The 17,912-nt window shown below is 36.7% G+C and overlaps 3 protein-coding genes across 3 annotated transcripts; 2 read left to right on the forward strand and 1 right to left on the reverse strand.

The window, feature by feature from the left end:
• Window positions 1-464: 464 nt before the first annotated feature.
• BDCG_09181 (homoaconitase, mitochondrial) lies at window positions 465-2,943 on the forward strand (the record flags this gene model as incomplete). The annotated part of the gene is made up of 2 exons (XM_045424973.1): window positions 465-470; window positions 535-2,943. 2 exons carry the CDS (start codon window positions 465-467, stop codon window positions 2,941-2,943), a joined length of 2,415 nt encoding a protein of 804 aa, XP_045273566.1.
• An 812-nt stretch (window positions 2,944-3,755) lies between these two features.
• Window positions 3,756-4,466, reverse strand: BDCG_09182 (uncharacterized protein; the record flags this gene model as incomplete). The annotated part of the gene is made up of 2 exons (XM_045424974.1): window positions 3,756-4,248; window positions 4,354-4,466. The coding sequence occupies 2 exons, from the start codon at window positions 4,464-4,466 to the stop codon at window positions 3,756-3,758; spliced, it is 606 nt and encodes a 201-aa protein (XP_045273567.1).
• An 878-nt stretch (window positions 4,467-5,344) lies between these two features.
• On the forward strand, window positions 5,345-7,573 carry BDCG_09183 (serine/threonine protein kinase). The gene is made up of 6 exons (XM_045424975.1): window positions 5,345-5,800; window positions 5,874-6,169; window positions 6,249-6,488; window positions 6,597-6,718; window positions 6,805-6,868; window positions 6,955-7,573. The coding sequence occupies exons 1-6, from the start codon at window positions 5,541-5,543 to the stop codon at window positions 7,146-7,148; spliced, it is 1,176 nt and encodes a 391-aa protein (XP_045273568.1). The 5' UTR covers window positions 5,345-5,540; the 3' UTR covers window positions 7,149-7,573.
• Window positions 7,574-17,912: the final 10,339 nt, after the last annotated feature.

The raw sequence follows: 17,912 nt of genomic DNA on the forward strand, positions 1-17,912 counted from the left end.
CAGTGCAGTGGTGCAGTGCAGTGAGCACGTCATTTTGTGACATTTAGCAAAGATAGGATGAAGGTGGCATTGCGAACGTGATGGGCACGAAGAATAATAGCAATTGATATTGTGATATATATAATATACAATGCTAAATTGAAATAATATTAATTTATAGAAAGCAACAGGAACACAAGAAAATTCATATTGATATTTAACATGATGAGAGACCCAGCCGGATCAACTTTTATGCGAGAGAAAATCACATGATCTCCGCCATTCCGAGATCGGAACATATCTTGGCATATCTTGGCATGTTTATTTCCCCTGCAAACGCAGTTACATAATTAATCCCTTGATTTTCATTGGCTGCGGGCAAAACTAAATCCTCAAAATATTTTGGGAAGAGTCATTTATATCTTCCCCCAGATATACTCCGTAACTCAGGAGCAGTCAGGTGTATCATACTACCCGCTGCCATCATGATTGTAAGTCACTAGTTTCTTTCCCAAATGGCGTATTAATTGCCTCGTATTAATCAACTTCCCATAGCGATCTTTGGCCGCGGCATATAGGCCCCGACTGCTCCCCAGACGCCCCCTCTCAGTCCCCTCATGCTACCGTCCATTCTCCGCCTCAAGATGGACCTTCTCTCCAGACGTCTTCCACTCCCAGCGTGAGGACCCCTCTGCCTCAGCCATCCTCTCCTCTCTTGAATCCGCGACCGACCCCGTACCGCAGACCCTCGTTGAGAAAATCGTCCAGAAGTATTCCGTCGGCCTAGCTCCGGGCAAACACGTGCGGTCCGGCGACTATGTCACCATCTCCCCCTACAAATGCATGACCCACGATAACTCATGGCCCGTCGCGCTCAAGTTCATGTCCATCGGCGCGTCTAAACTGCAGGATCCTAAGCAGATCGTCATGACTCTGGACCATGACGTGCAGAATAAGTCGGAGAAGAATTTGCTCAAGTATCAGCAGATTGAACAGTTTGCCAAGACTCATGAGGTAGACTTTTATCCTGCGGGGCGCGGTATTGGCCATCAGATCATGGTCGAGGAAGGGTACGCTTGGCCTGGCACCCTAGTGGTGGCATCGGATAGCCACTCCAACATGTACGGAGGAGTGGGATGTCTGGGTACCCCCGTGGTACGGACAGATGCTGCTAGCATCTGGGCCACGGGCAAAACATGGTGGCAGATCCCTCCAGTTGCGAAGGTTAACTTTACTGGTGTCTTGCCCAAGGGTGTTACGGGCAAGGATGTGATTGTCGCGCTCTGTGGCCTGTTCGACAAGGACGATGTCCTCAATCATGCCATTGAATTCACAGGATCGGAAGAAACCATGAGAAGTTTAGCGGTCGATGACAGACTTACCATTGCCAACATGACAACAGAATGGGGCGCTCTCGCTGGCATCTTCCCCGTCGACAACATCTTGAAAGGCTGGTTGAGATCCAAAGCGACAACCGCAGCTATGTGGGGTGGATCCCAGAACGGTCTCCCAAGCTCAGCAAATACACGCTTCACACATTCCCTACTGGATAAAATGTTCGAACGGCCCCTTGCTGCAGATAAGGGCGCCCACTACGCCAAAGAGCTCTACCTGGATCTGTCTACGCTTGCTCCCTACGTCTCTGGCCCTAATTCCGTGAAAGTGGCTACTCCCTTGAATGAGCTAGAAGGACAGGATATCAAGGTTAACAAAGCATATCTCGTCTCGTGCACAAACTCCAGAGCATCTGACCTTGCCGCGGCTGCAAAGGTCTTTAGGGAGGCTGCAGAGAAAAACGACGGGAAAATTCCAAAGCTAGCAGATGGCGTCAAATTCTACATCGCAGCTGCCTCTATCCCCGAACAGAACGCTGCAGAAGAAGCTGGTGACTGGCAAGTCCTGGTCGAAGCGGGAGCCCAACCACTCCCGGCTGGTTGTGGACCATGTATCGGCTTAGGAACTGGTCTTCTGGAACCGGGCGAAGTGGGAATCAGTGCAACAAATCGCAATTTCAAGGGTCGGATGGGTAGCACCGAAGCAAAGGCGTACCTTGCCAGTCCCGAAGTCGTCGCCGCCAGCGCGCTGAGCGGCAAAATTAGCGGGCCGGGCTGGTACGAGAAGCCGGAGGGATGGACTGGCGTTATCCGTGGCGAAGGTGATGGCATCAGAGAAGAAGATAGAATGCTTACGGCCGAAGAATCCATTGCCAAAGTCATCGGCCAGCTCGATACCATGGTCCAAGACGCCGAGAAGATCTTCGGTGACAAAGCCACATCATCATCAGCCTTAACATCTCCACAAGAAAGTGCGTTTCAACAACAGCAGCCCCAATCCCAACAAGAGCCTGAAACCGACTCCCCCGCCCTCACCGAACTCTTCCCAGGCTTCCCCGAACGCGTCTCTGGCGAAATCATCTTCTGCGACGCCGACAACATAAACACCGACGGCATCTACCCCGGCAAATACACCTACCAAGACAACATCTCCAACGCCCAAATGGCCAAAGTCTGCATGTCCAACTACGACGCCGCCTTCTCCCAGCTCGCGCGCGCAGGCGACATCCTCGTTACAGGCTTCAACTTCGGCTGCGGCAGCTCGCGCGAGCAGGCCGCGACAGCTATCCTAGCCAAGCGCATCCCGCTCGTCGTCGCGGGCAGCTTCGGCAACATCTTCTCGCGCAACAGTATCAATAATGCGCTGATGGGGCTGGAGGTGCCGAGGTTGATTGAGCGGTTGAGGGAGTCATTTGGTAATGCCGGTGCTGAGGATGGGAAGAAGGCGCTCACGCGCAGGACTGGGTGGACGTTGACATGGGATGTTAGGAGGAGCCGGATTGAGGTGCAGGAGGGCGAAGGGGGTGCGAAGTGGACACATAAGGTTGGTGAGTTGCCGCCGAATGTGCAGGAGATTATTGCGCGGGGTGGGTTGGAGAAGTGGGTTAAGAATGCTATTGCGGAGTCGTAGGGGTGTATATTGTGATTTATATGCAGATGGATTGTGGAGCCAATTTTTTTGCCTTGTTTTTCCTTGTCCTTTCATTTTGGTGTTTTCTCCGTGAAATGTCATCTACGATACCTTGGGCTTTTTCCCCTTATTTTTTTCTTCCCTTTGCCATTTTTTTTTCTAATTTCCATAGATCGGTGTGATTGCTGCCTCAAATTTCGGTCCTTGGCCTTGGTTTCTTTTACCCTTGGGATATCTTATATTGATTGGTTGCTAGAGAAGAAAAAAGCGGATGTGCATTGCTTGTCTGGTTTCATTGCCCATTTATCCGGCGGGACTCTTGTGTTTTCATTGACTTCATCTCTGAGTTCAAAAGTGTATATAGATTTAGAAATATTTGCCTCGTCACTAGTCATCCTACTTCCCTCTTCATTGACCTTCCCTCTTCATTGACCTTCCCTCTACGGAGCATGTCGTGTCTCGTTTTAAATATGCCATCGACTCACTGGTCGGCATCGATAGCGTTGTGTCGAAGTATGCTACCGTTGTGTATGCACGGGAGGTCTTGGTTCCCGAACTGCTGGAGATGTTGGTCCGGGAGGACATGGGAGTCAAAACAATGCAGGGTGTAACAAGCGTGTACGGTGGAATCGAGGAATGAGGGCTATGGCCAAGCAATATAGAGTACACAAAACTCGAGAGAACAACAGCCAACGAAGTGATGATATCATATAAGAAAATAGACCCCCTGATTTCAAGTCCATCCCCAGAACACCCTGTCAATTTCAAGATTTCAAAAACGGGTTCTAAAAAGAAGAGACTGGGTCTCTTTCTTATGTACTTCCACCGCCCCCTGCGGCAGGCCCTTGGCCTGGACCTTCTCCCCACTGGGGGGGATTCGGCGGCCGCGACGGAATTATTGATCCGCCCCAAGGATTAGTCGTAGGGAGAGAGGCTGGAGCCAACCCTTCAGTCGATGTGGTGGAGACTAAGGGTTGCTCACCGGGAGCCGGGGGTGCTGTCGTAGCTGTTGCGCCGGTAGGCCATTGGATTCTGTTCTTGTATACCGCGGACTGTTCTGGTCTGTCAGGTGTTGGGTTACCCCATATAACTTCTCTCGGTTCATATTTCTTGGTATTATCATTGAGATAGATGTGGACAGAGTAGGCCCACACTTGGCCCGGCCCAGCACGATCAGCGATTTTACCAAACCGCACAGAAATATGATAAGCAGTATCCGGTTCTCTGTCGGTTTTTGAGGTTTGAGTCTTGTGACCGCCCTTTCTAACAGGATAGTCCGCGGGGTCCGCACGGGATGATAACATACTGCACAATACAGTAATCTGGTAGAAGGGTCTTGAAGGTTTCGCCGGTATTAGACTCCATACGGTCTTGGGGGTTCTTTATATAGTCCCTGATGCACTGGACAACCTCTTCCACACTGTGGGCCTCAGGTTTGTGATTCCACTCCAGCCGAAAGTGCTTTTCGACCCCCGAACATCAGTATCGCATCGTATAGACCGGCCAGTTAGATTCGTCCACATTTGGAGGCATCTTGAATCGGCAGAGGATAACGGTTTGAACGAAGGAAGGTGTTAAGAAGTCTAACAACCAGCGGGCAAGGGGTTAAGGCGTATATTGGGGGAATGTATTGACGGAGCCGTAGAGATGTAAAGATGTTTAAGGGGGATTTTCTTGTGAATCGGGATGATTGATGGAGGGAGTAAAAGCTGAAGGTTGCAATGATTTATATACAAACTCCAAGCCGGGGGTGGCCCTTCCTGTTTGTTTCATACATTACTTCTCTCATCTCTTCTGAATGTTCGCAGGTAAAGGCGCTTGGGCAAACTGAGTGATATTTGGGATATAACCGTTCAGAGCGGGATGATTAAAGAAGATCGCTCCTGGCTATTCGTGAATTGGCGGGCAAGGGCAATGAGAAGCATGCAGCAGCAAGAACCGCTTTCAAGCAAACTTTACAGCAATTAACAGCGAATCATATATGCTTTGTTGGTTGGCATCCCCGTAGAGATACCTAAAATCTCACGGCAACAAAGGCTCGATATTAGCCTTTGGGGTCCTTGACGGCTGTTGTTTTGAGGTTCAGGGGCTATCGCCATACCATACCAGTTGCATATGAATGATATTCCTGTGATTGAATAACTTGGGAGCCTGGTGGCTCGCATGGGAGAGTATTGGGTGGGGAGAGCAGGATTGAAGTCCTGGGATGCATGTGAATTGAAGCTGTCTGTATCATGAATGAACTTGAAAGGATGCTTTCATTGAAAAATGGTTGGGTAGTGGTCACTAAGGGGCATTCCCTTTGTAAAATACAGCTATAACTAGAAGAAAGGAGGTGTAGTAAGCGGTGGTTAACTTAAGTTTCTCGTAATTGGTTGAATAAGCAGGCTGGATACAAATGCGGATTACGGAAATTCCCAATCTTTTTATTATTTTATTTTTCATTTTTGGGTTGGAAAGCGGCCCGCTGCCTAACTTATAACTATATTAGACTCGAGCCCTCGAAAATTTTCCGATTCAGAATTTGATTTTTATCTGTATGCTACGGCTAAATTATTCATCCCTAGAAACCTCCAACACCATACATTGACCCAGCAATGGAACCAACACTGCAACCGAAGCAGTATCCTGTAAAGAAACATCAAGCTTCTGACTCACCTGGTTGGGACACAACACTTTTTCAGGGTAGCGAATGCGAGTTTCTGCATGAGTATACTGATGAAGGCCTATGTCCTGTTTTGATTGATGATTTGCTTGGTGGCTCAGACTTGATTCATAAAGGAAAGCTGTGTTCTTTCAGGATCATTGGAAAGCTGGGAAGAGGATCTTATTCTACTGTTTGGTTGGGAAGAGACATGTAATAACCCCATGCACTCTTCTCATGCCCTTCAGCTTATTGAGTTAGACCAGCTGACACTTGATATGTTCAGCAATTCTGGTGAATACCTTGCCCTCAAAATTCTACGACTTGAGTATAGCACTCCAGACAACTCTGAGATGAGTATTCTACAGAAGCTTGGAAAACTTGAGGTTGCCTTTTTCCACACTCATGTCCCCACACAAGATCAATTTCTCTGTCTTGGCCTAAAGCCACTTGGGTGTACTCTTCGGGAGAGGTTTAATGCTGAAGTTGATGCACCTGGTGATGTTCCTTCTCTCACCATATTAGTGAGGACGATCTTGATGAAGGTGCTTACTTTTCATCAGAAGGGAATATGCCATGGTGGTAGGTGATGTTTACTCTCTCATAACTACTCAATACTATTCAACAAACATTCATTAACCAAGCAAATGATTTCACTTAGACATTAGCCCCAATAATATTTCTCTAGGGGTACATCCTGAAGCTTTTACCAATGAAGCATTGGTCAAAACTTTTGAGTTTGATCAAAAATCTTATGTTATACTCCGGAATGTTTCAGATTTGGACACACCGCCTCCACGCCCAGGTAATCTGCCTGAGTATATCATTCTCCGTTATGGGACTCCTCTTAAAACAGATGCACAAGATATGTCACTAGTTGATATAATTGATTTTGGCAAAGGTTTGTCACCATCATTCCAATTGAATATCTGATAGGAATATCTTTTGCTTACATTTCAGCTCCTCTGACTCAATGTAGAATAGTTGTACTAACAAGTGCTTGAACAAGGGTTTGACACACCTTCAAAATCAAATGTCCTCGGGACAGAAAACTACTGTGCCCCAGAGCTGGAGCATAGTGGTGCAAATACTGCAACTGCGAAGTCTGACCTTTGGAGTCTAGGCTGTGTGGTAGGTTAATATATTCTGTTAAATGCGATTTTATCTAATCTAAGCAAATTTTTCTCCCTTTTCCTATCATCTCTAACTTTATCTAGTTCGCGTATATACCAACCTACCAGCATCTATTTGACAGGAAAAATGACCTAACATATTATCTCGGTATGTTCCCCACAACCAGTTTAATACCAGTTCTTCTTTCCATTCCTGCGCGAAATTTCATTGGACCTGACCTCATTATCACACAGCCGCCAACCACGAGGCACAGATCTCATACATTGAGTCTCGGCTTTCGATGAGCCACCTGAAAGACGAGCCAGAATATTGCCATTCACTTGCGCGGCTCATACATTCTTTAGTACGAGTCGACCCAAAAGAACGTGATCCGGAAGCCGCCAAGAGAATACTTAAAAATCTTGAAGCCTGGAGCCCCCATAAATAGCAGAAATTCCCATTTTATGGTGTTGAATATAAAAAAATGAGATCATCTTTGATCTTACAGCGTGCTGCCACCCACTGAATTTGCTTCGATTCCCCTCGTTTGGTCTTTTGTTTGCTTCTCATGTTTCATTCCGGCTCTTCCCCCTCATTTCTTTATCTCTCTGCTTCTGTTTTTCTTTGATTGACAATATGAGAGTGTACACATGATGACTGTTTAATTGGTCATGCTACAGATCCTGTTTTGAATATTCTCACTTTTTATACTGTAATGAAACAACTGAACTGCAAAATTTACAGACCTCTTGACTGTTCTTTACAAGTAGTGTTCTCAGTAGTATTCTAGAGAATAGAGGAAATCTGGTATGAATATTCTAAAGAATAGGGGGTATTTTACCTAGAAGTGATATCTAGCATGACCAGATCATGGATGCTCTGAAGAGTAAGAAATATATCAGGTATGCTTAGGCCATGCATACTCTGAAGAATAGGGGATATTTTCCCCCCAGAAATGACATCTGGTATGACCAGACCATGAATATTCTAATAAGCTCAGTGGTACTCTGCTGAGCCTTATCTAGAACCTCATAAGATAGACAGATATTATGAGTCATGTAAAAAATCTCATTTAATCAAATAATAGTCAATGATGCATCTTCTGAGTTCTTATAGTCATTATCTCTTCCTTCAGCCAGCTATATTTATGAACTTGCTGAAACTAGTGTGCTACAGCTTGAGTGTCTTAGAATGATTTTACATCAACAGAAGTACAAATTCACTGTTCTTAATGTCACACCTCTTGTAAGAAATCCCGCTCCTCACGGATTCTTTACCCCTATTTCTATCTCTTGTGTAACCAATAGGGCTAGCAGCCCTTGGCTACACACAACTATATAGACTGGAGTTCACAAATACTATTTATAACTCAGCTTGAATACTATTATATATTTAATCTCTACATTTTATCTTTCTACTGTGAATACTTCTAGTAGTTAACAGTATATATCATGTCAAGCTGTAAATATCTGAATAATCATCTGTGAGTACTTATTCTTACATTTCAAGCTCAGTCAGTCAGTAACTATCTATTATAACTGAAAGAACTAGAAACTTATATACTTTAATCTCTGTAAACTCTACTGTAGATACTCAGAAGCAGTTATCTAAATTATGAATAATCTCTATAAAAGAAGTTTCAGAGAACTTATTAATTACTTATAGATTATTATTCTCTATATCTATAATAGAGAAATCTTCAAACTTATAAATAAATCAATCTCAGTGAAGAACATTCTTGAGTATCTTTTACAGAATTAAGTTATTTTTCTATAAGAAATATTTACTATTTATAAACACTCTTAAACTGAGTCTTTAGATATAATCTTTAGAAATATATATAAATTAAAAAGAAACTTTCTTAAGCTATAACTATTTAAAATTACTTATTAAATCACAATCTATAAAAGCTTTTATAAGTTTATATTTAAAATTGACTTATAAGTCTGACTATATAATATAAAAGATGAAGAAGCTATTATTTATATAATAATAGATCTCTATTATACTGAAGTCAAGAACTGACTGAATTATCTAGAGAATAATTATAAAAGATCTTACTAATCTATTCTTAAGATCTATCTAGAGAATAAGTTAAGAGACTCTGTAAGTTAGATAGAGAATATCTAAGCTGTAATTATTAATATTAGAAAAAGAGATAAGAAATCTGATAAAGACTACTCACAGTACTTTATAAAATTATAATATAAATTAAGATCTGTGAAAACAGAGTTCTGAAATAAGATCTGAATAATGATATTTATAAAGAGACTGAATAAAGATATATAGAATAAACTTATTAAATAAGACTTTAAGCTCTTAACTCTGAAGAAACTAATAACTTTTATTTATTATTTATAGATTACTGTGAGAGTTATAGATTTATAAAGAGTGAATTATTAATCAGCTCTATAAGAGTCAGAATAACAGAGAATAGATTTATCAGAAAAAGATAATAAAATATAGAGAGATTTATATCTAACTACTAAGTAAAGAGAAAGAGCTTTATAAGCTTTTATAAATAGAGTATATAATAGAGAGATTAAGAAAAAGAGATTCTACTTTATCTATTCTAAATCAGAATATCTTCATATAAACTGTTTAAATAAATTAAAATAGAAATTTAAGAAGTTATAGATAGAGTCAGTAATAGTCTTTTTAAAAGTCTTAAAACTGATATCTGAATCTGTTACTTCTCTGATGAAAATACTTACTTATAGAGAGAGATTATACTATAATACTACTACTCTATAAGTATGAGAAGTATTAATAAACTTAGAATCTCAGATTACTATAATATCTCTAAAGCTTACAGAGTGAATAAGCTGAAAGATGAAAACTGAGAATCTGCTCTTATAATAAGCAGAGTATAAGAACTCAGATCTAAGAACTGAGAGACTTATAAGAGTTATTTTTAAATTATAAGATTTCTCTGAAATCTGAAGAAGATTTACAGAAACTGTGATTATTATAGATATTATAGATAATATATATTTAAGACTTATATAACTTTAAAGATATAATTCACACATAGCTATCTGTAAGTCAGGTTTATACTTTCAATCAGTGTTAACAGACTTACTTATAGAGATAGAATCAGTTAATACTTGTCATACTCCCGGCCGCGCCAAGGCCCTGTTGCGGTTTCACACGGCTCATCACTTCCATGCAGATGATTTCATTTCATTCAAACCAGTTTTCAATCACTCTATGACATCATTCGGATATATTATAGAAAGATCTGATTGATGAATATGAGAATCTCACTTCTATACAAGGTTAGCAGATTACTCTTTCTTGGTAATGAGACACTGCTGAGGTATCACTCTGACTATTTTTACTTATGAAATGAGAGAAGAGTATTCACTCATTGTCTATATAGAATAGCTAGATACTGACTTCTCATCAAAGAAGTCAGTGATTTGTTTTACTTCTACTGAAATATATATGAGAGTTACTGCATGTCTTATATAATCTTCTTAGTATACTAAGTATCATATCTGTGATATTCTTGTAATAACTCTGTAACCTATAAGCTCACTATTCAAGCAAGATAGTCAAGCTCACTTATACAGCTTCTTAAAACAACTATCTCTATATAATACTACTAACTAGTCATTACTTTGATTCTGTCATATTACAATTCAAATCACTCAATCTGATTATATGTTTGAATCAGTCAAGCTCTAACAGACTGATATGATCTCATACATCTATACTGAGACTGATCTGATCTCACTCTCTGAAGAAAACACTACATCATTTCCTAGAGTGTGTACATCTCTATCTCAGCAGAAATCTGAGATTTCTGAAACTGCTGTGTATTTTAATATAAGCTCTTCAACTGTTCTGTCATCACTGCAGTCTCTACACACCTACATCTATTATAAAGATAGAGAGATTAAGATCAGAGATTCTCTGAGATATAAGAGAAATATCTTGTCTGAATTTCACAGCTTTATCTGTATTCTTGAACAGAAATTCTGCCTTAATCTGAGCCAGTATAATACTCATAAGATATAAGTAATATATACTGTCAATCTTCTTGAAGATATCTCTGCAACTACTTGAGTCATCAAGAAGAGAGAGCTTGAGTATATCAATACTGTTATAACTTAAGAAGAATTCAAGAACTTTCTACTGAATCAAATTGAAGATCACTGTAACTACAGCTTCATAACAGTACAGTGATTCAACTTATTATATTAATAAGATAATAAGAATTCTTTCAATTTCAATGTAAGATTTGAAGAATATTGAGAGAAACTGATCAATGATTTGAATCAATTAAAAATACAGCTTTATCTTATGAAGCTGACTCATAAGATACAGATAATAATATCACAGTATCAGAGTTCATTAATTAATTATACTAAGCTTATTAACCTGGCTTTCTGAATCAATTTAAATAATCAATTCTCTGAGAAAAAGACTAATAAGATCTCTTCTAAGTAATCAATAATAGAATCTAAACAGCATCATAACAGCTTCAGTGTAAAGAAAGTAAAGAAGAATTTCAAGTATTCTGATTCTTCACTCACTGTGAAGAAATATTAAAAAAGATTTGATAAAGATCTCTGTTTTAACTGCAGAGCTGATGATCACTATATCAGTAATTGTAAGAAGCTGAAGAAGAGAAGAAACTGAGAAGATATCTTCTTAAAGTTAACTTCTCTTCTGACAAATATATCTGTGAAAGATAAAGAAGAGAAAGAAAAGAATTGATAATTCTTATATCTCTGAGTTCATGTTATAATCACAATATATACTCTGAATGAGAAGATATCAGTGAGATGTTTACTTAACTTCAGAGTGAATATTAACTTCATATTCTATTTCTTTTCTTTGATGAAGAGTTAAAAGAAGATAGATCTGTCAGATTATATGAAATTTACTGATGAAATGAAATATCACTGTTTTAGCATAATTTAAGTGAAGTATGTGATCACAGACTCTGAAGAAATCTTCAAGAAGAGCAGTCTGCTTCTTTATACAGTTAATATCATAGATAAGAATGTTATTCTAGATCTTCTGTGATTGAGAGAAAACAATTCTCTTATTAATCAAGTCACTCAGATGTGACAGTATCATCTCACTAATAAAGAGATAGTGATAGAGAAATCTGAAGAGTTTCATTAGAAGAATCTTGAGAAAAGAATTGAGTCAATATACTGCATAGCAGGTGATTGAGACTTAAGAACAGGTGAAGAAGTCATCATTCTTACTGCAAGATTAGCAGCAGTATCTGTCATTGAAGACAGATATATATAATGTCTCTTTACAGATTTTAAGAATGTCTTTTTAAAAAGAGAAGCAGTGAAGTTTTCTGATATCAAGATATAATATAAGATTCATCTTAAAGATGATGCAACAGTGCTGTACAGATCTCTTTATAACTTATCTATAAAGAAGTTGAATATTCTGCATAAATATCTTAAAGAAGTGTAATTAAAGAACTGAATATATTTATCAAAGAGTTCAGCAGAGATGTCTATACTCTTTATATCTAAGAAGAATAATAGACTATGTCTATGTGTAGACTACAGAGGTCTCAATAAGATGATGATTAAGAATCACTATTCATTATCATTGATTAATGAGATGATTGATTAATTATCTGAAGCAAAGATATTCTCAAAGATTAATATACAGAATATCTATCATAGAATCAGAGTTAATGAAGACAATGTTTGAAAAACAGTCTTTTATATCAAGTATAGCAATTTTGAATATCTTGTTTTATCTTTTGATCTCTGTAATACTTCAGTCATCTTTCAGACCTATATAAATGAGATGCTGCAGAGCCTTGTTAATGTCTTCTGCATAGTATACTTAGACAACATTCTAATCTTCTCAAAAACAGAGAAAGAATATGATACTCATGTTTAAGAAGTATTAAGTTGCTTAAGACAGTATCAATCTTATATAAACACTGAAAAATGCTTGTTCTACATACAGAAGATTGATTTCTTAGATTATATTATTAAGATAAATGATATTTCAATAAATAGAAGCTGAGTCTCTGTCATTGAGAACTGATCAGTACTGCAGACATACTGCAAGATGCAGATGTTTCTAGAATTTATGAATTTCTACAGATGATTCATCTATGTATATTTATAAATTACTGCCTCTCTTACAGATCTGTTAAAGAAAAATGTGAAAGATAGAAAAATAAAACTGTTTATTCTCACTTAAGATACTGCTCAGATATTTGCAGAATTGAAACAAGCTTTTATAGATATTACAATACTGAATCACTTTAACTCTAACTTACTCAGTCAGTGTAAGACTGATGTATCTGAGAATGAGATCTGTGAAATCTTTTCACAGTTGACATCAGAGACCTTTCAATGTTGAAAGAATTAGAGAATAATTATCTCTGAGAAAACAGACAATGAATTGTCTGTGAGAGAATACTTTTTCACAGAGTCTATAAGATACTGTGAATAAAGATCAGTGACTTTCTTCTTCAAGAAGTTATTACTCACACAGAGAAGGTATAATACTTATAATCAGAAGATGTTAGCAATTATTGAATTCTTTAAGATCTGATAACATTATCTTCAGAATAGTAAGTACTCAGTGCAAGTTCTCACTAATCATACAAATCTGCATTACTTCTTGACAATAAAGAGCTTGATAGAATGTCAAGCCAGATGAGCAGAGCTGCTTTCAGAGTATGATTTCTATATTTAATATTATTCAGGTCGGCTTAATCTCACTGACACACTGTCTAGATAATCTGATTATAATATCATTGATGTAGAGAAGAATTCTATAAAAGAACCTCTGTCATTACTGCAGAAGAAGCTGACTACAGAGAATTAAGATTCTCTAAAGCTCAGAAACAGTGCTGAAGAGGCAGCTGTGTGACTCAGTATAGAAGATGAAAGAGAATCTGAGTCTCTGTGAGAGACTGATACTGAAGATTATAAGCTTCTTGTATCATATCTTACAATCATTGAATTAATAAAGAATGAAATAGTCTACAACCTTTCAATCTGACTACTTTTGAAATTCATTGATAAATTACAGAAGAGAGATATCTCTACTACAGTTTAAATTCAGAAGTTGAAGAAGAAAGAATTCAGTTTAAACTTGAAAGAGATAGACTCTGAGTGAGATGATACTGCTAAGAAATCAAGTCACTGATAACTAGAAGAATGTGAACTTCTACTACTGAATGATTCAGTCTTTGTCTCTCATAGCAGAGTGATATATCAGAAGTTATTAAGAATTCATTATAATAATTCTTATATAAGACACTTCAGATTAGAGAAGACTGAGAAGCTTCTAAAATATAAATATACTTAAGACAAGCTTCAGACAGATATCAAAGAGTATATTAAAACTTACAATATCTATTAAAGAATAAAGATCTTATAATATAAGTAATACAGTGAATTGATGTCACTGTCTGTTTCAAAGAGCTCATAATAGAATCTATTGATGAATTTCATAGTTAATCTGTCAAAGTTGATAAGAGTTAAAGAATATGACTTGATTTTAATCATTATTAACTGCTTTATAAAGATAATCAGATATATTTCTACTTATAAAAAGATTAAAGCCTCTGAATTGACTGATCTGTTTTTAGATATCATCATTTATAATTACAGTGCTCTGAAATCATTGATAACAGATTGAGAATTCCTCTTTATCAGCAAATACTGATCAGCTTTTTGCTATTATCTTATAATAAAACATCTTCTCAGTACTGCATTTCATCTGCAGACTAATAGTCAGACTGAATACTAGAATCAGACACTAGAATAGCATCTTTAAGTGTTCTATTCATATTATTAGAATAATTGACTCAAACATCTTCTGATTACTGAATTCATATATAATAATACAAAGAATGCAATCTTAAAGATATCTTCTTTCTATACTTATTATGAATATAATTCTTCATTATTCAGTGACATTGTGAATGATATTTCAAAGAGAAGAATAGACAGTCAGAATATTAAACAGATACAGAGAATAAAGTATCTCTCAGTATCAGAAGTAAAAGTGAGATTGAAACTTTTAAATAAAATTTATAAGAAGATGATGAAAAGCATCTACTGTACTCAGAAGTAGTAGATAAAATACTATAATTAAAAACATCTTTCAATAAAGTTCTTAATAGAGAATTAAGTACTACTTTCAGTAAAGAATATTAAGATAATAAGATTATATAAGAAGCTCAGTAAGCAGTGACTAGAATCTTTTCTGATAATAAGAGTAATGAGTAAGCAGATATATAAGTTAAAATTACTTACAGAATTGAAATCAATTCATTCTATTTTTCACATTTTCTATTTAGAGCTCTATAAGTAATACTCTGAAGCAGAGCTGTCTCAGTTAAATAATATTGAGATTGAGAGTGATATTAAATATCTTATAAAGAAAATATTGAATAAGTGAATATATTACAGTAAGCTTCAATATCTTGTTAAATAAGAAGATTATTTATTATCAGAGAATTCATGAAAATCACTTAAGCATTTGAAAAATACTGAGAAAGAGATTACAATCTATAAGATAACTAGTAGAGATTATCTTATTATATGTCAGAGATGTTGAATAAGAAATACTGCTTAAGACTTCTTATTTTTCTTAAAGAATTTTTTAAAGATGATCTCATGATAATAAACTAATATCTTATAAACTCTGTAGCACTCTTCTTCTATTTTCTCTCAAAGAGTTTTTAGAAGTTTAATAAGACTATACAAGTATAACATTTCTGAAGTGATTAAAAGAAAAGAGATATTTAAAATTAATAAAAAGATTAATATTATCAATTCACAGATCACTGCTATTCTAATGAGATCACAGCTCACTGAAAAAGTAAAAAGAGAGATCAGAGTCTACTTATTAATAATTACACTCTTATTAAACTTATTCTTCACTGTTGAAGTCTTCAGTACTGATATCTTTATCTGCTAAGAAATTAGTGCTGCAGCACTGCAGAGAAGTATGCTATAAAAGAGTATAAGAAATATATGAAATATCAACTTATTAACTTATAAAGCATCTCAGTCATCTGCTTTAATTGAAGTAAGATTCTCTTTAATTAGTAATTAATCTTCATAGTGCTTTTAACAGTGATACTGATTAATCTCTTCTTAAGATCAGTTATTCTGAGATGTTTTTTTATCTTGAAGATTCATGCTTTCATCTTCTTTTATAGATGAGTAAGAGAGATCTTCTTAGTCTTGATAAAATCTGTCAATACTTAAAGCTCTGAGACTCTCACTCTGTACTGCTTAGATATCTAGACTTCTTATCAGAGCTGATACAACATCTTTCTGTGAGATAATACTTATAGAAAGACAGAAGTTATTATTACAGATGTAATGAAAATAATAGAAGTGAGAGAAGAGATAGATATATAAAATTCTCTTCTTCTTCAGCTGCTTAGCATAGTATAAATAAGTGACAGTGCTGATCAGAGACTGCATCAGAGCCTTCTCACAGAGAGAAGATAAAGAAATCACAGAACTCTGCAGACTCAACTCAGCAGCATTCTGAGCAGAGCTCAGATATGTGAGAGAGAAACTATGAATTAAGCTTCTCAGAGTCACTGTTTCTAGAATCAAGCTCTCCCCGGGTTTCTCTCTGAATGATCACATGGGGTCATATGTCACTGTATTGATGAGAAGGGGGGGCGGCGTCACAACGGCGGTGAGGGGGGCAGGAAAAGAACTGAACACAGATGAACTGACTGGCAGAAGGGACAACACCTCACTGCAGAGCACAGCAACTACCACCATGACTGTAAGAGAAGTAGAAGAAGAAGAAGAAGATGTGACAATGAGAGTGATACTTTCACAGCTCAGTGATATCACTGTCTCTACCTTTAATCTGACTTTCTTAATAATCACAGAGGCTGCTGCTGCATCATGAAGATGTTTACTCACTAGAAAATGTCAGAATAAGTCCTTGATTATTCTTCAAGAATAATACTCTCATACACTCACTGTTATGATTGAGAAGGAGAAAAGAAAAATATTTCACAGAGAGAAGAATCTTTTTGAAAAATTCTATCACTACTCTCAGTTTTATCTCTAAAACATATCACTTTTGCAGAGAATTTTATATATAGAACAGAATATGATGAGAGATCTGTAAGTTACTTATTAACTATGTTTTTCTTATTTCAAATTGATATATAAGGAACTCACTTACTATATATTTAATTTGAATAAAGATAAGAAAAGAAAGATTTATACAGTCAGCAGAATAACTCATCTATTTCTTTATATTATATACAGTATATGCACTGTTAATCAGTTAATAACTGTTACTATATAATAAAGATAATTTCTAATTCAGTAATCTTGAGAGTATAGAGACTATACTCTTAAGAGAGAGAACATTATTATACTTCTGACTGTGTTAAGACTTTGTTATGATTTCACACAGCTCATCACTTTCATACAGATGATTTCATTCTGTTTGAACTGGTTTTTAATCACTCTATGATATTATTTGAATATATTATAGAAAGATCTGATTGATGAATATGAAAATCTCACTTTTATATAAGATTAGCAGATTACTCTTTCTTGATAATAAGACACTACTGAGATATCACTCTGGCTATTCTTGCTCATGAAATAAGAGAAGAGTATTCACTCATTATCTATATAGAATAGCTAGATGCTGACTTCTTATTAAAGAAGTCAGTGATTCATTTTACTTCTACTGAAATATATACAAGAGTTACTATGTGTCTTATACAATCTTCTTAGTATACTAAGTATTATATCTGTGATATTCTCACAATAACTCTGTAGCCTACAAGCTCACTATTCAAGCAAGATAGTCAAGCTCACTTATACAGCTTCTCAAAACAACTACCTCTATGTGATGCCGCTGACTAGTCACCGCTTCGGTTCCGCCACGTTACAATACTGTAGAGTTAATTAGAGAAGATAAGTTTATCTATATAATAACTTTATAAATATCTGAGAATCTTATAGTTATAAAAACTGAGCTTTAAATATCAGAGAAATATCAAGATCTTATAGAGATATTTAACTCAGTAAAAGCAGCTAAGCTTCTCTCTTACTGTGAGAAGAATCTGATAATAAATTTAATAGAAGAGTAGAAACTCTTCTAAGAACTAATTTATAAGCTCTCTTATTATAAAATAGAGATCTTACAGATCTATATAAAGAAGAATCTGAAGAATAACTTTATTCAATCTTCACAGATC

This window comes from Blastomyces dermatitidis (assembly GCF_000003525.1).
Source record: "Blastomyces dermatitidis ER-3 genomic scaffold supercont1.14, whole genome shotgun sequence".
In the NCBI taxonomy this organism is placed as follows: domain Eukaryota; kingdom Fungi; phylum Ascomycota; class Eurotiomycetes; order Onygenales; family Ajellomycetaceae; genus Blastomyces; species Blastomyces dermatitidis.

Bases quoted from the DNA above. Each gene is read 5' to 3' on its own strand.
- BDCG_09183 (XM_045424975.1), top strand. From the start codon at position 5,541: ATGGAACCAACACTGCAACCGAAGCAGTATCCTGTAAAGAAACATCAA. The intron at 5,801-5,873 runs GTAATAACCCCA...TGATATGTTCAG, and splicing joins GTTTGGTTGGGAAGAGACAT to CAATTCTGGTGAATACCTTG. The intron at 6,719-6,804 runs GTAGGTTAATAT...AACTTTATCTAG, and splicing joins TTTGGAGTCTAGGCTGTGTG to TTCGCGTATATACCAACCTA.